Below are 20,724 nucleotides of genomic sequence, written 5' to 3'. Positions count from 1 at the left end.
GTCATCTCAAGAGGAGGCCTCATGCACACGGCCGTAAGTGTTTTGTGGTCTGTGATTCGGGGATCCACAAAACACAGATCCCGGCTGTGAGCATGGCACGTACCAACCCCCCCACCCCCACCCCCACCCACGTCTGCAAAACGGACAAGAATAGGACGTGTTCTATGGAATGGACCTACAGATGCGGAGGTGTGCCTTTGCATTTTTTGCAGCACCTCTGAGATAAATGGGAGCGCATCCAATCTGCAAAAAATGCAGATCGGATGCTGACCGAAACTACGCCCCGTGTAAATAAGGCCTACATGTTAAGATTTTACAACCTCATGAAAGGTCTTCTTGTGGAAATAAAGTTCAAAATAGCTCTCTTCCATAGGAAAAAAGTCTCCGGGATGTCGGGTAAATCAATGTATGACCCTCTAAAACAGCTTTGAAATACAACTTGGGTACAGGTGGCCCAGATTTACTAATACTAAAGATGGGGTAAGCTTAGACCAGCTGTCTAGACCTGCACCAGATTTATGGGGGCTGACTCTATACTAACTATTGGTTGGCTTACTATAAAGACAGATTTTTATGGTAGAATTATGGTGCCATTTTGGTGAAAAACGGTGCCTCTTAGGCCCCGCACCCTTTCCAACAAACCTCTGCCCCTTTCGGGTATGGCCCGCACCCTTGCAAGCACGTTTGGGATAAGAAGTGAAGAAACCATATATGCACTAAACCGTCAATTTGCACCACATGTTAGACAGAATTTTGGCAAAGACACATTAATAAATCTGGGCTATTGTTTTCTACCTCCCGGAGGAGAGCCGTTTTGGAGATAAAGAGTGAACTTACCAGAATCATCATCATCCATCTCTCCATTTAGGTCTGCTGCACGAATCAGTCTGGCCTCCATTACCTCCACTTCCATTGACTCCATCTGCTTTTTAAGGGCTTCATATTTGGCCTAGGCATTAAGACAACTGGTTACCCGATATTACGGAGCTTATATCCATATCAAACTGCTGATCTGATTTTAACTATTAACCTTGGTTGTTTCACTTCAGCAAGTGGAATTTATTATGTAGAGAAAGTTAATACAAGGCACTTACTAATGTATTGTGATGGTCCATATTGCTCCCTTTGCTTGCTGGATTCATTTTTCCATTGCATTATACACTGTTCATTTCCATGGGTTATGACCATCACTGCAGTCCAGATACGAGGTGGCTGGGACAGGAGCCCATGTGTCCCTATGCACATTCCCACGGTTCCGGCCACCAGAGAGGCCGGCGCTTTTTCCTATAGTGTGCAAGCACGACCACTGCTGCTGGATTACAGGGTGGTTGTAAACCCTGGATATGAGCAGAGTATAATGTGATGGAAAAATGAATCCAGCCAGCAAAGGAGGCAATATGGACAATCACAATACATTAGTGAGTGCCTTGTATTAACGTTCTCTACATGATAAATGTCATTTGCTGAAGTGAGACATCCCCTTTAAAAGGGTCCTGATTTATTTATTTTTTTATGAAAAAAATAAAAAAATTGTAAACAAGACAATGTATTTAAACTCGACAGCAGAATTTCTAAATTGGAGCAGTGCTATGAAATAACATAGAGGCAGATTGGTCAAACAGATGAGAATATTACATTGTGTCAGTCAATGACGACTTTATCCGCAGAGGAAGCTGCACATATCTACATCACTGAATTCACAGTGCTAGGCTGTGGAGTCACACACAACTTTGACAAGGGGAAAGGTAGCATCCAGTTGTCTATTTATTTATACATTTCTAGAAGGAATAACACAGGAAAATAAGAATAGATGCTCCGGAATCTTTATTCTATTGAGGGTATTTACTCAGACATAAGCGATTTTGATTTATTTTACGCACTTTATAGCGATGACATACTCTGCAGCGCTTTATAGACATTACCATCACTCTCTGATCCCAGTGGAGCTCACAGATAACAGGTACTCTATAATGGAGCAGATTTAGGGCACTTTCACACTAGCGTTTTTCTTTTCCGGCACTGAGTTCCGTCATAGGGGCTCAATACCGGAAAGGAACCGTTTTGTCACTGAACGGCGTTTTGTAAGGAGGAAATACCGGTATGATCTCCGTCCAAAATTCCGGATCAGTTGCCGGAATGCCGGATCCAGCATTAATTTACATTGAAATGTATTAGTGCTGGATCCGGCATTAAAAATACCGCAATGCCGGATCCGGATGTGAAAATATATATATAACGGATCCGTTTCTCCGGATGACATACGGAGAGATGGATCCGTTCTTGCAATGCATTTGTAAAACGGATCCGGATGCTGTCCGTTTGCATGCAGATTGCCGGATCTGCCGCAAGTGTGAAAGTAGCCTTACTGCTACTGTTTGGGTTTTCGCAGGTCCTCTACCTTTATACGTTTTTTAAATCTATATTCTTTTATATGACCATCTGATAATCCAGAGCCTCAAATCAGGCCCTGTGGATGTTGGTTTAAAGGGATTTTACTCAAGTGGGTAATAGCATTATAGTATCGTGAGCACTCAGATGCAAAAGACACGGGAGGAAGCTGTCTGCTGACTGGAGGAGAGCGATTTTAAAGGTTTATTAAAAGCTTGCATTAGGCAAAAATAGGCAGAAAAAGCTTTAAAGTTTCTTTGCAAGACAAGTTTTATCTTGTGTACAAATAAGAATTGCAGTCCTTTAATCTAAATGGTAAATAGATCATTATGGAAATGTAATTATGTCACCATTAGTGAAACAAATAGCAGACATTAATGCAATGGCCCTGAAAGCGAGAGAAGTTAATTTTCTCCTCCAGGATACATATATACACCAGAGTGACTGAAAAGGAAGTGCAATTTTCTAAAAAGGAAACCTCGGCACGAAGTCGTATAAGAATGGAGGCTGTCTATTCTTTCCACGGAGCTTGACTTTTATAACCTGAAAAGAACACTTTTCCCACATTAAATACTGGCAGACAAAACCGATCTGAAGTGTTCTCAGTCACAAGAGGTACTCTGACCACAGATCTCGCTGCCAGTCTCTTTCACTCCATCCCAGACTTATAAGTATCAGTATTATTAGAAAAGCCAGCAAGCCCGATCTGGAGCCGTGTCAACACAAACACAAAAGAGGATAGAAAGGAAAGTCTTGGCACTGCTGAAACGGTATTATAGTATTAGCTGCGCAGCTATCCCCTATAAACAAGCAGTAGGACACAGGCCGGTGAGACCTGCATAGTATTGTAACATTACACAACACAATATGGCCAAAAGGCAAGGGAGGCGTTTGTTGTACAAGGCAGATGGAGCGACAGAAGCTTTCTATAGCGTCAAGTACAGAAATATATTCCAAAAGTTATGTACTGCAGATGAAAGCTCCTTTTTAAATGTGGGGAACGACTGAATAACCATCTGTCCACATTGTAAAACAAACAGGTATTTAAAAAAATAATAATAAAAAAAAAATGACGCATGTGTTATCAGTAATAGGCATGGTTATGTTGTAAGACAAGTTGAACTTCACTATGAAATCTCCGCTGCACTGTATAATAACTGATAATAATTGGATATCTATATAATTACGAGTGTTAGGGTCCGGTCACACGGCAGGTTTTACAGTGGAATTTTGTTGCAGACAGCCGCACCGAAATTTCGCCAAAAACCCACTAGCTGCCACGTCCTTCCTGCCTCCCATTCATTTCAATGGGAGGCAGCGCTGAGGATCATGGAACGGCAGCTTAAAGACATGGCCATGCTGAGAAAGGTAGCTACCTTTATCATTTAAACCCAGTGTGAGCCAGCCTGAGGCTCTCCTGCTATTGCAAAACTACAACTCCCAGCATGCCCTGAGTGCCCTACAGCTATCACCCTAATACAGGGCATGGTGGGAATAGTAGTTTTACAAAAGCTGGAGAGCCGTGGATTGGCCATCCATGATTTAACCCTTTCAGGAAGGGGCTACTTTCCATTTTTTACTCCAAGCCACCCCAGAGCCATAATCTGCACACTACGCTGACCCCATTTTTAAATGTATATGACTTATATCAATTTTTTGGGGAAAAGTGAAGAGACCACAAAATGGCAAGCCAGTGATTGCCTGTGATGTTTATTTTTTTTTTTATTATATATTTTTTTATCATAGGATCAGAGTTACGGCAGCCTCGAATCCTTCAAGGGGACCAAAGCTGCCGCAGGGAACGAACAGTTGCCAGATTACCACTAGGGGGAGCCGTTCCAGCCCCGAGATCATTGCACTTCCAGGTTTTTCGGTGTCCAGATGATGTAGTCACATTTGACCACAGCATTTGAAGGGTTAAATGTCTGTGATAAGCATTATTGCCAATCGCAGACATTAGCCCCGTGTGTATGTTATTTAAAACAGCAGGCATCAGTTGGCTATTGCACCCACTGTGCTCGCCAGCAAGCACCATATTTAAAATTCCCAATTTCCTTGGTGAATTTACGATGGATGGTCAGGAAGCTGTTAAAATATGGGATAAATTATTAAATAGGTTTTATTTAAACAAATAAATGGTCTCCTGTTACCCTACACTTTCAGCTGAGAAGGACTGTAGCTGCTTGGCTTGTATAGTGTCAATTAGACATGGAATATTGAGGGTAGGTTTCTACTGCCGCAATCTGCCTCCAAGTCGCAGAAGTAATCAGCCTAAAGTCAATTTTTTCACCTTAAAGTCAAGAATAATAATATGATGGTAAGTGTTGATACTGCCTATTAGTGGAATCTATGTTAATATACATATAGTAGGTACCAAGTGTTATTTGCAAGAACAGCCAATGAACTAAACTATTATTTGTAGAGCTGCATGCTGATCAAAACAGGCCCCTGAGCCCTCACAACGTCTTGTTTAAAATCCAGTGTCATTATAATGTACTGTGCCAGGCAGCAGAAGACTGCCACATAGGGCCAGATTTATCATGACTCTGACAGCTCACTCCACTTTAACATGTGGCTAAAGTCAGTTTTAGCCAAGTCAGATTTATGATCGGCCCTTTAAGACTGTAATAAATGTGGTTTGACGGTAGCAGTTTATCTGTCAGTAAGCAGCTTTACAAAAGTCGTACATCTTTACGAAAAAGTTGCACGTTTTTATGAAAAAGTCGCATGTTCTATTAAAAAGTCTCATAAGATGAGCATGGTCCTCACTGGAGTGAAATTGCGACTTTTTTAATAGTCCCAATAGTAAATCTGTCTAGAGATTCATTTACATAAGAAAACACGCCCACTTTCAGAAAATTGGCGAGCATAGTGCAGAGCAGAAAAAAGTCGCAAATTTGTGCGCAGTTTTAGCGTTTGGGACTTTTCTGGGGGACTTTTTCACTCCATTATTCTGACCTGAGCTAATGATAAATCTGGCCCATAGTCTTTTGCACCTATTACATCATATTCCAAGAGATAAGATGCAGATGACTTTCTGGGAAGAACAGGTCCTGCCACACTTAGATGACAGAATGCAAAAAAAGTTTTACCTGCAGATCCTTCATGTCCTTCTCAACACGCAGCCTCTCAGCAGTCTCTGACTCCAGTAGCTGGGAGGCAGATTCTCCTGTGTTTCTCTCGTCTGTGAGCTCAGAATTCAGTTCTGTGATCTACAAGAAGATTAGCACATGGCATTGTCAGACTTTCCACTGAAGAAGAAAAAAGACTTATGCCTGAAATAGACTTTTCCTATTCTGATCAATATTCTAAGATGTTTTCAATGTTGTTAAATAAATAAATAAAAATATAAAGATTTCTGAAAAATTCACCAAATCTTACAATCCAGTAGATGCCCAAATGTTTATATGCTAGGGGAATAACAATGAAGATAATCTTTAAAAATAAAATATGCTCAGAAATTAGTTGGTAAAGATCAATTTGCTACTATAGATGAATAATTTGTCTTTTAAACGAGAAAAATCTGTATCTGGCACTAAGAGTGGTCATATACATGCACAACCATTTTAATAACAATTGTTTCTCATGCCCCCCACCACCACCTATAAACTTGCATGCTCAGTTCTGGACCACATTGTGTATGGGCAGCCTTAGAAATATATTGAGATTCTACTATATAGGAGTAATCTCGTAACCAGCAGAGGTCAAAACACCATTTCTTGAAGACGTATATGAATTAACTTGTGACACAAATTGCTGGGTGCCCTCTGTTCAAAGTCAATTGCTTCCCCAACCATGCAAACATCATACATAGGCAGAATGCTAGGCAACCTAAGGCTCATAAACCATACCCTGCTATCCAAGCGGTCGTTGTTCAGTCGCTGCTCATTCCTCTCTTTCTCCACTTTTTCCAACCGGCTTTTCAATTGCTGTATCTCCTCCTGCAAAAAGAACAGGAATGCAATAAATGAGGCTTGTGAGGCATTACCTCAAACATGGACAAATCAGCTGAAGAAAAAACCCATATCTACCATTTATAAGAATGATCTGGTGTCACAGACACAACCCTCTAAAAGAAATTTACCAGTCTCTGCTCCATTACCGTTTGGTTTTCTAGGTATTACAAATGGGTGTACGGTAGCGATATGAAAAATACATAATTCCCCGTTAACAGATTTTTACTACAGTCAATCGTGCACCAGCTCTTCTGTAGTATACTGAGCAACACCACGGCTCTCCACAAAGGTGTGAAAATCCAGAGATGTCATCTGCTGGGTGTAGGCTCTGTCTCAGCCAAACACATTCAGACCACAGAGTGCTCAAAATATCGAAAATAGTGTGTCAAGGGCTCCATAAAGAATTATCAGAACGAAAATTCTGCCTTCCACTAAAGATTTGCAGCCATGACAGGAGAATAAATCGCTTGCGACATCAGAGGATCAACCTTATCCTGTCCATATTTGACAGTACATGTTGAGGTGTCCATAGAGGGTCATTTATTACAAAATATATGCCACTTTTTGGCATATTTAAGGCACAGATTTAGTCAAAAAGGAGTTTTGTGGCAAAATCGGTGACTTTTCCCCGCTCACGCCACTTTTCTGAGGTGGTGGAAAAAGAGAGAGTGGAGTGGGAAGAGGGCAGGCTGGTCGGCCCATCTCATTTACCATTTTGTACGCCATGTCGCATGGCCGGCGGAGCCAAACGCCAAAGTTATGCAGAGACCCGTGTCTCTACATAACTTTGGCACATCCGCATGGGGAGTAAGACCAGCATATAAATCGCCAGTCTTAATAAATGACCCCCTTGGTATTTCATGGAAGAGCCAGACAAATTGTGGTGGTACATGAAAACAATCTAATGTTTATGCACCTTACTACAGACATGAGATTGTAAGCAGACCCCATAAAATGTCTGGATCTTCCATCAAAACCCTACACTCTTTGACAATTTTAAATATAAAGAGGTTTAAAAAGTTACTACTAGTGGGAAAATATACAGGGGGGAGATTTTAGCACTAAATCTAGGTGCAGGTTTCTACACCGCCCTCACTTTTCAAAAAGGCGGCGGCGTGGTAGGGAAACTCGGCACATTTATCATAATTTCTGCCAGTTTTGTGGCATAAGTGAGGAGTGAAATCTACGTCAGCTATGAGCTAGAGTAGACTGCAATCTAGGCGCTCGGACTACCAGAGGATGCTCTTTACTCATGACAAAGATGTGCGCCTCATCAAAAACTAAATGCACCCTCCTCCGGCAGGACTGGGGGATATCAACATTGGCATACATACTGCACAGTCCCTCTTTCAATAGACAGATTTCTATGATAACATACCTGGTATTTAGCATGCTCACTGCAATATTGTTCAACTTTAAAATAAAATTATGATCTGTAATAAATATAGGACCTGTAGCCGGTCTCCGGTCTCAAAAGAAATAAAGCATTGTAATAATAATGTGCTATCTAGGAAATTGTTGCTGCCCTATGTAAAAGCAGGATGTGATAGAGGGCCGAGCTCTATAATATTTTTGTTTATATGATCTGGAGCAGGATTCCTGAGAAAGAAGAAGAGTAAAATTTGGCAGGACTCCTAAGGGAGACAAGAGTCCTGATTACTCCACCCACACAGGATGATTGACAGCTTTCCCTGTAACAGAGTGTGTGCAGAGGAGGCTGTCAATCAGCTGATGCAGGATATCACATCTTACTCTCAGATAGGGCAGGATAAACTATGGTTTATGGAGGCATGTCCTATTTAGTACATATGATTTCCTAATATTTACTCTGTCAGCGTGACTTCTATATATTATCAGCTGATAATTACTGCTGACACTCATGGATTTCCTCGCCACTTTATGTGAATGGCTTATAATAAAGATATTTATCCGATCATCACTCAGTGTACGGAGATGTCCTTATAAATCTGCATTGGACTGTGAGAATGATGCACCCCATCAGGATGGCAACAGGTACACTGCAGTTTGACACATCTGCTGGAGGGCAAACTCTTGCCACGCTTCTTGTGCCCATTAGAGAAATAATTTTGCATTTCTCCCTCTGCAAGGCAGTAACGGAGAGAATACTTCCCCTGTGTGACTCCGGATAATCAGAAACATATTCCCTTCCACTTCTCATCACTCAGAAACCCCCCCAGTGTACAATAAAGGTAATGTGAACATCCCTACCAGCAGAAGTCCTCAGACGAGGGGAGGAGAGACAGCAGGTCCCGAGGCTCCCATTCATTCTAACATTCACACTTGTCTGGGCCTGCAAGGTTATATTTCATATGAAGGTTGGCAGAAGGTGCCAATCAACAGTATGCTGTAAGATAGTGGTGATCAACCTCAGAGATTTTTGGGATAGGAATGCAGGACAGGAAAGTGTCACATAATGTGCTCAATGAGTAATTAAAAACCTACACCGTTAAAGAGGTTGTGCCACAAAAAAAAGTGTTCTACGTTTTTAAAACCAGAATACTTTTGTAATTGCATGTAATTAGGAATTTAGTATAGCCGCAGAGTAATTCGCAGAACTCTTATCTGTATGGCGCCACCTGCTGTTTGCTCAGTCCTGCTCAGTGAGATGGAAGCACATGCTCAGTTCTATCCTTCAACTGCCACCAGCTGCGGCACAAAGGACACGCCCCCTGAGCTTCCAGCTTGAAAAAAATCTAGCAGAGCAACTGGAGCAATGAATGGGGGGATCTCTGGATCCATGTGAGGTACAGGGCTGGTTCTAGCTTTGTTGGAAAGAGACTGTCATGTACCATACGATGTCTGATTTTCATTTTTTTTTTATTATTCATATGATAACCCCTTTAATGTAAAAATATCCAAGTATAATGCACAGGATTAAGTTGGCAAGATATGTATAGCAATGGAAAATAAATAAGTCATCCTGATGAACTGGCAAGGAGCAGTATGGATGCATGGCTTTAAAGAGTTATATGAGATTAGGGAAACAGGCCTGTTTTTATCCAGAAACGGAACCAATCTTGTTCACGGGTTGCACCGGGTATTGCACCACAATTCCAATCATTTCAGAACTTGCATGTAAATTTAAACAGGTGTTTGAATAAGATGCTACATTCAAGTGTTTGTTGCTTGTAGGGCTGCACCTAACGATTATTTGAATAATCGATTAGTTGCCGATTAATTTCTACGATTAATCGGGAAAAACGACAAAATTACAAAACAAAGCGGTTTATATGATTTTACTTGAAAAATTATGTTCAAAGGCCATATTAAAAGAAATTGTGGACGGCACTGTTATGGGGGATCTGTGGACGACACTATTATGGGGAGGATCTGTGGGTGGCGCTGTTATGGAGAGGGGGATCTGTGGGTGGCGCTGTTCTGGAGAGGGGGGATCTGTGGGTGGCGCTGTTCTGGAGAGGGGGATCTGTGGGTGGCGCTGTTATGGAGAGGGGGATCTGTGGGTGGCGCTGTTATGGAGAGGGGGATCTGTGGGTGGCGCTGTTCTGGAGAGGGGGGTCTGTGGGTGGCGCTGTTCTGGAGAGGGGGGTCTGTGGGTGGCGCTGTTATGGAGAGGGGGATCTGTGGGTGGCGCTGTTATGGAGAGGGGGATCTGTGGGTGGCGCTGTTATGGAGAGGGGGATCTGTGGGTGGCGCTGTTATGGAGAGGGCGATCTGTGGGTGGCGCTGTTATGGAGAGGGGGATCTGTGGGTGGCGCTGTTATGGAGAGGGGGATCTGTGGGTGGCGCTGTTATGGAGAGGGGGATCTGTGGGTGGCGCTGTTATGGAGAGGGGGATCTGTGGGTGGCGCTGTTATGGAGAGGGGGATCTGTGGGTGGCGCTGTTATGGAGAGGGGGATCTGTGGGTGGCGCTGTTATGGGGAAGGAGATATGTGCACTGTTATGGGCATAACAGTGCACAGATCCCTTTCCCCATAGCAGTGCCATAGACAGATTTCCCCCTCCCCATAGCAGTGCCATAGACAGATTTCCCCCTCCCCATAGCAGTGCCATAGACAGATTTCCCCCTCCCCAAAGCAGTGCCATAGACAGATTTCCCCCTCCCCATAGCAGTGCCATAGACAGATTTCCCCCTCCCCATAGCAGTGCCATAGACAGATTTCCCCCTCCCCACAGCAGTGCCATAGACAGATTTCCCCCTCCCCATAGCAGTGCCATAGACAGATTTCCCCCTCCCCATAGCAGTGCCATAGACAGATTTCCCCCTCCCCATAGCAGTGCCATAGACAGATTTCCCCCTCCCCATAGCAGTGCCATAGACAGATTTCCCCCTCCCCATAGCAGTGCCATAGACAGATTTCCCCCTCCCCATAGCAGTGCCATAGACAGATTTCCCCCTCCCCACAGCAGTGCCATAGACAGATTTCCCCCTCCCCATAGCAGTGCCATAGACAGATTTCCCCCTCCCCATAGCAGCCCCGGCCCTGCTGCTCACAGCAGACTAATCACTCACTGTATCTTTATTTTACCTTACAATCGTGACGCTCCAGTAACAACTAACAGGCAGATCGGAGGGCGGCGTAACGTCACTTACTTATGTGATGCGCCTGCTCCGCCCACTTTATGAATGAAGGAGGCGGAGCAGGGGCGTCACATGAGTAAGTAACGTTACGCCGCCCTCCGCTCTGCCTGTTAGTTGTTACTGGAGCGTCACGATTGTAAGGTAAAATAAAGATACAGTGACAAAGTAAACCGCCCGCATAGCAACGAATCAGCGATTATTCGATAACTGGATTCGTCGACAGCGAATCCAGTTATCGATTACATCGATTAATCGTTGCAGCCCTAGTTACTTGCACATTTGTTAATACCATTAGGGTGTATTCACATGCGGCAGAAATTTCTACAGCTGAATATCAGTCCCATAGATGTGAATGAGGTTATTTCTATAGCACAGGGATCAGCATCCTCTGGCAATCCAGTTGTTCTCAAACTATAAACCACAGAAGCCTCCTTCTATGGGAGTTACAAGAACAGTCAAGTATGTGTGCATGCTGGGAGTTGTAGTTTAATAGCAGCTGGAGTGCCGAAGGTTGCTGATCCATGCTATAGTATGGGTATGGACTTGTGCAAACTCCATTCTGATGAAAAGGACACCTGCAAAAAATTCTGCAACATTTGCTTGCTTACACTGGGAAAAGATCACAATGGGAAAAAACGTGATTGCTAGTTAATTTAAAATGCATCAGTAAATTTAACTGTACCACCTAGACATTTTTTTCCTGCTTCATGTATTTTGGCTACATTAAAAACACCTACGGATGTATTTTCTGCCCTTATTACTCCTGTGAGTTAAAGGGAGTGGCACAACTCAAACATTAATGTCATATCGTTAAGATATGCCACCAATGTCAGATAGCCGTGAACTGCGCATGAGTGGCATTCTCTCCATTCACTTCTATGATAGTTCTTTTAAAAGTACCAATAGTGCAAGCTCTGCCATTGCTGTAACTCCCATAGAAGTGAATAGAGAGCGCAGAGCACAAGCGTGGCCACCTCTCCATTCACCTCCATGACAGAAATGTACTACCTAGTAATGGTCCTTTTAAGCTACTTTCACACTCACGTTTTGGCTTTCCGTTTCTGAGATCCGTTCAGGGCTCTCACTAGCGGTCCAAAACTGATCAGTTTTGCCCTAATGCATTCTGAATGAAAAAGGATCCGCTCAGAATGCATCAGTTTGCCTCCGATCAGTCACCATTACGTTCTGGAGGCGGACACCAAAACGCTGCCTGCAGCGTTTTGCTGTCCGCCTGACGAAGCGGAGCTAAACGGACAGACAGATCAGTTTTCTCGGACACAATCTGGCACAATAGAAAAAGGATCCATCCCCCATTGACTTTCAATGGTGTTCAAGACTGATCCGTCATGGCTACAGAAGACAAAATACAACCGGATCCACTCATGACTGATGCATGCGGTTGTATTATTGTAACGGAAGCGTTTTTGCAGATCCATGACGGATCCGCAAAAAACGCTAGTGTGAAAGTAGCCTTACACAAGCAGATTTCCATTAATGAGCACCATTCAACAATACAGCATATCAATCAGCGTGCCATTTACATGCGGCAATCATTGGGTGGAGATGAATTCTCTCCAAGACTATCATTCGCTCCCACAGTGTTTTCATTTGTTGGTAGCACATAATACAACATGGTGCTTAGAAATAATTTTGGTGCCCAACAAAAGATATGACCACAATCAGGCACTTGCTTGCATGTCCGGTGCTGGATGGCATGCTTACACGGGGCCCAAGATCACAGTGGGAATTCCAGAATTGTTCGCTCCCAATCATCAACCCATGTAGTGTAAAACGGTCTGAAGGCAGTGTGATTGCTAGTCAAATTAACAGTACCTCCTAGATATTCTTTAAATGCTTCATAGCAGATTTTTCTAGTGAATTTTCCGAGACATTCAGTTTGATCACTAGTCCAGAGTTCTCACCCAGCTTCCCCTTCATATTAAATGGCAAATCTGCCCAGATAGATAATCTCCCTTCTTGCGGCATAAATGGGCAGATGTGCTCTGCAGGAAGCTGAATAACATCGGCTGACACTATGGTGGTCAGTAAACGATATAATGAATTTATTTTGTATTTTAACCCAAAATGTAAAAAAATATCATGTATTAAAGGGGTTTTCCGGAAATAGAATATCCTCAGGCTAATAGGTCATGAATAGAGATGAGCGAACTTCTGTTTTAAGTTCGGCGTCTAAAGTTCGGGGGCGGGTTAGCGGAGAATCCCGATCTGGAACCGGATATGGATTCCGACTTCCGTTGTGGTCCGTGGTAGCGGAATCAATAATGGCCGATTATTGATTCCGCTACCACGGACCACAACGGAAGTCGGAATCCATATCCGGTTCCAGATCGGGATTCTCCGCTAACCCGCCCCCGAACTTTAGACGCCGAACTTAAAACAGAAGTTCGCTCATCTCTAGTCATGAATATTCAATCGGTGAGGGGGCAGGAGTCAGACACCAACCAATCAGATATTGATGAGCTACCTTGATCAACTGCTTGAAGAAGCCACAGGCTTCCGGTGAGCGCCGTTGCCTTTTCCTAGGCCAGTGGCATCACGTTCATCAGTTACATAGCTCAGTACCATTCAAGTGCGATTGGCCTGGGCTGCAATACCGTGCACAACCACTATACAACATACAGTGCTGTGCTTGGTATGCTGCAAATGTGAGGACTCCAGTAAGCACTGTGGCCTCTTCAGACAGGTGACCGGTGGCCGTGCCGGGTGCTGAACCCCCATTTATCAGATATCGATAACCTATCCTGACCTGAGGATAACTTATATCAATATTCTACCCCTGAAAAACCCCTTTAAAAAAATAAGATCCAAAATAATGCCTATTCAATTGTCACTTTTGCATACATTTCTGCCACAACAGAAAGCACAGCCATACTGTTTGCAACTAATGAAGAAGCTGATGGTAACTGACTGATGGTTGATCAACAGATTGTGAGAAGCTAACGTCTGTAATCCTGTAATTTTTGTGAGGTAAAAAAAAAGAAGTTATTGCCAAACTTCGATCAGTACACTTGCTTCCAAGGTTGGACTGGCCCACCAGAGCTCCAGAGGGCCTAGTCTATGAAGCCATAATGGGTCCCAAAGATCCAAGAGAAAACTTGCACTTGGAACTGCCTTGTGAACTAATCACTGTCCACTAGGGTCTATGTCTATGTTTTGAATCAATTAAGACTTTATTGATGATATAGGGTTTGGGCCCTGGACATTATTTCCTATGATGGGGCCATGGAGCCCCAGTCCAACACAAGGTTCTTCTTAATTGCTAATGTATGGATATATTTTAAGTATTGGGTGAAAATCTGGAACTTCTACAGTACAGACCAAAAGTTTGGACACACCTTCTCATTCAAAGAGTTTTCTTTATTTTCATGACTATGAAAATTGTAGATTCACACTGAAGGCATCAAAACTATGAATTAACACATGTGGAATTATATACATAACAAAAAAGTGTGAAGCAACTGAAAATATTTCATATTCTAGGTTCTTCAAAGTAACCATCTTTTGCTTTGATTACTGCTTTGCACACTCTTGGCATTCTCTTGATGAGCTTCAAGAGGTAGTCACCTGAAATGGTCTTCCAACAGTCTTGCAGGAGTTCCCAGAGATGCTTAGCACTTGTTGGCCCCTTTGCCTTCACTCTGCGGTCCAGCTCACTCCAAACCATCTCGATTGGGTTCAGGTCCAGTGACTGTGGAGGCCAAGTCATCTGGCACAGCACCCCATCACTCTCCTTCATGGTCAAATAGCCCTTACACAGCCTGGATGGAATAGCATGCCGCTGCAAGATGCTGTGGTAGCCATGCTGGTTCAGTATGCCTTCAATTTTGAATAAATCCCCAACAGTGTCACCAGCAAAGCACCCCCACACCATCACACTTCCTCCTCCATGCTTCACGGTGGGAACCAGGCATGTAAAGTCCATCCGTTCACCTTTTCTGCGTCGCACAGACACGGTGGTTGGAACCAAAGATCTCAAATTTGGACTCATCAGACCTAAGCACAGATTTCCACTGGTCTAATGTCCATTCCTTCTGTTCTTTAGCCCAAACAAGTCTCTTCTGCTTGTTGCCTGTCCTTAGCAGTGGTTTCCTAGCAGATATTCTACCATGAAGGCCTGATTCACACAGTCTCCTCTTAACAGTTGTTCTAGAGATGTGTCTGCTGCTAGAACTCTGTGTGGCATTGACCTGGTCTCTAATCTGAGCTGCTGTTAACCTGCGATTTCTGAGGCTGGTGACTCGGATGAACTTATCCTCCGCAGCAGAGGTGACTCTTGGTCTTCCTTTCCTGGAGCGGTCCGCATGTGAGCCAGTTTCTTTGTAGCGCTTGATGGTTTTTGTGACTGCACTTGGGGACACTTTCAAAGTTTTCCCAATTTTTCGGACTGACTGACCTTAATTTCTTAAAGTAATGATGGCCACTCGTTTTTCTTTACTTAGCTGCTTTTTTCTTGCCATAATACAAATTCTAACAGTCTATTCAGTAGGACTATCAGCTGTGTACCCACCTGACTTCTCCACAACGCAACTGATGGTCCCAACCCCATTTATAAGGCAAGAAATCCCACTTATTAAACCTGACAGGGCACACCTGTGAAGTGAAAACCATTTCAGGTGACTACCTCTTGAAGCTCATCAAAAGAATGCCAAGAGTGTGCAAAGCAGTAATCAAAGCAAAGGGTGGCTACTTTTAAGAACCAAGAATATGACATATTTTCAGTTGTTTCACACTTTTTTTGTTATGTATAAAATTCCACATGTGTTAATTCATGGTTTTGATGCCTTCAGTGTGAATCTACAATTTTCATAGTCATGAAAATAAAGAAAACTCTTTGAATGAGAAGGCGTGTCCAAACTTTTGGTCTGTACTGTATATATTGGTGATTTTTTTTTACTCTAATAAAAAAATACTCTAAGCTTTACCATCCCTCAAGATTAAAGCCGAGTCATGGTGATTCATATGAGCTCTAGCAGAAAATATAATAAGTTTCCCCAATTAGGAACAGATTTCAATACCACGTTGTACTGGAGGACACAATGGTCCAGTAAGAGGCATAATTTCCTCTATGGGAGTTAAAGGACCACTTAACCTAAAATGCAAGTTGCTTTATGTAAAAGAACTCCTAACAACACTCAGAAATATACTCTATTCAGTATTCAAAAGTGGCGATAACGTCTTACAGATTAGACTTATATTGTGAAAGAAGATCTTCTTAACATATGCACAGCATGCTCCATTGTCTCTAGTAAGATGCAGAAAGCTGCTGGAAATGTTAAAAGCATAATCCTCCTGATAAGGAGCAAAAACCCACATTTATAGCAATGGTACACAATATTCATGTTCTTCTATATAGTGACTAAAAGTTTTGTAGTTTCTTCCAAAAGCCACTTGGATCAAGTAACCAGATCCTGCAAAGACAGCAATAATGTTCATTGGAAAGTGACTTTTGCTAATGAAACTGGAGCCGTCAGGATTCAAGGAGCACATCCAGTGATCCTAGTTTGATGTTCTCCAGGTGCTTTACATTATAGCCAATGTTATATTCTGTAAACAAGTCTGCTCGAACATTCCCATCCTGGCCTGAAGCTTTAGCTGGAATACTCAATTGTTCCACTTGTGGGCTCCAAGTTAAAAGCAATCCTAATAAAGCGTGTGGTTACCCAGCTTTATATGGTATTTATAGAGCCACGACTGCTGACCATCAAGAATGCCAGCCACAACCGATAAGTCTACTATCGCCGCAAGGTTTCTTCATACCAGAGATCCAGAAAGGATCAGAATTTTACTGGAAAATGTGGATTTCACAGGGTAAAAAGTTTAAATAAACAGATTAGTCACCATCCTTTATTAGGAAGCTAAGTGCTCTACAGAAAGCTTCTTCCGTATCTCCAGAGTAATGATTTTGGCTGCATCTTGGACATAGAAGAAACCACAAAATTTCCAAGTGGGAGATTAAAGTTACAAAATAATTGTGCTTGGCCTCTGCAAATCCAACTATCAGGTGCTCCTATTACAGACAGTATTACGGGATATTTCCAGTAGATGAAAGGGTATGGCAGAAAAACTTCCTAGAATAACGCTAAATTACTCATCAAAAATGCAAGGACACAAGAATCCCTAAGCTAAAGGACATTTCTAGAAATTCACATGTGCTAATACGAGTCTTCTTTCCTAGACTATGCTAGATGCACGATTGCAACAAGTGTCAAAAAAGTTAATCTATAATAAAAAATCATACAAAGTGTGATTGTCTCATGACAACAACCCCTTTCCATATGCCCAATTAGGATATATGTACCGCTGCTTTATCACCCAGAGTGCTCATTCTCATAGCTCTGACTGTCCAAGTGTCCCACGGTATGCCATTCATTTGAATGAATGAATGAATGATGTGTAATGCATGTTCCCTGCAGAAGAAATGTATGGCCAGACACAGCTTTCCTGATCTCAGAGCTCCTGTATACCAACCTTGATGTTAAAGGGGTTCTACTCTTTCATTTAACTGATGATTTATCCTCTGGATAGATCATCAGCATCTGATCAGCGGGGGTCCGACACCCGGGACCCCCGCCGATCAGCTGTTTGAGAAGTCACTGGACCAGTGACGTCACGACTAGTATCAACTAGCATGGGCAGGGCTAAGCTCTGTTCACTTGAATGGAGCTTAGCCCCGCCCACGCTAGTTGATAATAGTCGTGATGTCAGTGGGCCGGCGGTAAACAGTGAGAAGGCTGCGCCGCCGCTAGAGCGCCGCTGCCTTCTCAAACAGCTGATCAGCGGGGGTCCCAGGCGTCGGATCCCCATTGATCAGATGCGGATGATCTATCCAGAGGATAGATCAAAAGTTAAGTGAAAGTACAGAACCCCTTTAAGTAAACAACTTTGGGAGATTATGAGGGAAGCCATTCTAGCAGTTTCCATGAGGCATTAGAGGCCTTGCTGGGTCACTATTGTAGCCATTCATAACAGCAAATATTATACATGGTAGTCTGTATTCTGTAGTTATATATAGTGTTGAGCAAACTGTTTTCAAGTTCGGCGTACAAGGTTCGGGTTATCTAAGAATTTTGTTATGGATTCTGTTACCACAGACCATAAGTTATATTCCGTGGTAGCAGAATCCATAACGGAATTCCTAGATAACATGAATCTTGTATGCTGAAATTGAAAACAGAAGTTCGCTCATCCCAAGTTATATAGTGTGCATACAGAGTATAAAAAAATAATACACAAACCAAGCCAATGTTACATAAACCACTAGCACACCTGCCAGTCTAGGAATACATGTTAATATGTGCACAGTCACATACACATATAAAACGTGTACATGATTTCCTACACATTCATCATGCACCAGTGGTTTGGAGATAACTGCACCTGTCTACAATCTCACATTTTATAAAGCAATTTAACCATTGCTCTGCAGAGAAGCAGATGTTGTACAGAAAGCTTCATCTTACCATTTTAGCCCATTTTTATATGTATAAGTTGATTACACCTTGGTTACATTGCAAGAAAATGCTCTAACACACAATAGGATCCAGAAGTGTCATGCTACTTACGTCTTTGCCCCGGATTTGGTCTTCTGTGAGCTGAACCTGTATCAGGGGTCGGACAGTAGTGAACAGTTTCCACCACAGCCAGTCTTTTACACCTTTGTTCTTCTTGATGTTTTTCTGGATGCAGCGAATAGCAAGCTCTTGGATCTACAGGAACATAAAAGAAGAATCAGTGGGAAAGAAAGCAGTGTATCCTAGGATGTCAATTAGATGTCAAATCAGAATAGGGAAAAGAGGGAATGTGGAGATGTGAACATCAGGCTATGTAGACTGGAAATACAGAAAACAAGCTTCTTTCAGCAGACAGGAACAATGCCAAGGACATCACTCAGATAAACTGTAGCCAGCGCGCCTTGTATGGGAGCAGGAGAAAAGGAAGATGGAGATGTATGTTAAAGACAGGAGCACGAGCGTAAGATTATAAGGAATGAGGACCAGCAACAGTTTAGGTAAATGACCAGACAGATGCCATCGAAGGGATGTACAATAATAAAGAGTGACTAAGACAATGTAAGAAGAAGGAAACAGCGTTGGTATCAGAAGGAGTGGCAACAACAACAAACTATAATTCAGCAGAGGAGATGTTATTGTGGTTAAAGCTCTAGACTATTGTCATTCATGTGTTAAGCAGAACCTGCCTACAACCAATAGTGTCAATCAAAAGTACAGATTTTCTAACAAGCTACGGCGCCTATATGGAAATTATTATTATTATTATTATTTGAAAGACACTAAAGAAAGTGACTTCATATTGTTTCTTGACTGAATAAACTTGTGTTCATAATTTCACTGGTTTGTCAGTCTCATTCTGTGTACAGAGTAACTGTGCTGTCCTCCAGAAACAGACGGCAATGTACTGTTCTTTATTGATGTCTACTATAGAAATAGATGGCCATACCAACCGGCAGAACGACCATCGTAGCAGTCATAGTGGCTACGGGGCTCGGAGTCTGTATGGACGGGGGCCACCCAGCACTGCATACACAAAAAAAACATATACCATTTCTGAAACTATCTGGACCCGCATTCTCAGTGATTCCGACCTGCAAAAATGGTAGGTTCAGATGCTACTTAGCACAAGGACTTTGAGCATGCTATGGCAAAAAACGCCTTGCTGCTGAGTAGCATCCACACCTACCTTTATTTTTCATCAGGCTCTGCTGAGAGCACAGGCCCACGATGGTTTAACAAATGGTCACAAGGCTTCAGCGTATGAAGTGATGGGTGGCCATTGTCTGGGCGACCAACCAGGGCAGCTGCGGAATCAGTGGCAACATCAGTCGATTGTGTCCAAGAATGCTGAGCGAGGGCAGAGAGGAGTCGTGACCTGTGTGCATACTGGGGCACCAATGGGTTGCCACAGCAGCTGTGGGGGCTTTTTATGTACTACGGCACTTCTTGATGAACAGTATTTATTCCACATGTTCAATCCTAACCAAACCCTAAAACCATGACTTGGTTGAGGGTACAGTACTTGAGGAATAAACAATGATCTAGTGCACTGTATTATAGGATCCATTGGCCATACAGGCGATCATACTGTTCAGTGCCCTGTGCTCCAAAACCAAGTAACCATCCAATCTAGTGCACTGTACTCTAGGAACAGGTGGTCATACCGATTAGTGCACTGTGGTCCTGAAAAAGCTTGTTATACAGTCTGGAGCCCTGTAAGGTAGAAACATGTGGCCACACAGTCTGTTGCATGGTGCTCTAGAAACTGAAGACAGTGTTCTACTACACTGTACTCTTCGGCATCTATTGTAGTGCATTCTAGAAACAGGGGCCCTTATACTGCATTGGTGTCTAGAAACAAACGTCCAATGTCCTATTGCACCTTTGGTTCCTGCAGATATAAGACAATAAATTCGACTGATACCCGTTCTCCTCAGATGCTCAGTAACCCCAGCACCTACTCCTAAAACTGCCGTCTACAAATATTTTTTTTTGTTGGCTTTGCAACATAAACTCAGTCTCCCAAAGAAACACTAACCTGGCACCTGATGAAGACAGAGGTTACTGGAAGTCATAAACAATAACATTCCAGGATAGAAATTCAGATCACCAGATGTACTCTACGATATGAGAAATCTCGCCAACAAAATTAATTTAGAATATGGCGGTCGTCTCATTTGTGCAGCTGTGTAAACAGGCCTGCATTCTGTCAGCAGCTTCACCAAGTTAAATAAAATTATTCGAACTGCAATTGAAATGTATTTATTGAATAAATGTGCACGAGCG

At 42.8% G+C, this 20,724-nt stretch overlaps 1 protein-coding gene across 21 annotated transcripts in view; it reads right to left on the bottom strand.

Moving 5' to 3' along the window:
• MYO18A (myosin XVIIIA) overlaps positions 1 to 20,724 on the bottom strand; it is a 314,632-nt gene that overhangs the window by 69,918 nt on the left and 223,990 nt on the right. For all 21 annotated transcript variants that reach the window (XM_044283668.1, XM_044283669.1, XM_044283670.1 and 18 more), the window contains 4 exons: positions 18,490 to 18,633; positions 6,240 to 6,329; positions 5,481 to 5,600; positions 838 to 949 (listed from right to left, as the gene is read on the bottom strand). In XM_044283668.1, the coding sequence (XP_044139603.1) occupies positions 838 to 949; positions 5,481 to 5,600; positions 6,240 to 6,329; positions 18,490 to 18,633 (466 nt within the window). The remainder of the gene's footprint in view (positions 1 to 837; positions 950 to 5,480; positions 5,601 to 6,239; positions 6,330 to 18,489; positions 18,634 to 20,724) is intronic.

Source organism: Bufo gargarizans, chromosome 3, assembly GCF_014858855.1.
Source record: "Bufo gargarizans isolate SCDJY-AF-19 chromosome 3, ASM1485885v1, whole genome shotgun sequence".
In the NCBI taxonomy this organism is placed as follows: Eukaryota; Metazoa; Chordata; class Amphibia; order Anura; family Bufonidae; genus Bufo; species Bufo gargarizans.
Note: the sequence above shows the minus strand (reverse complement) of the source record. Positions and strands in the feature narration are given on the sequence as shown.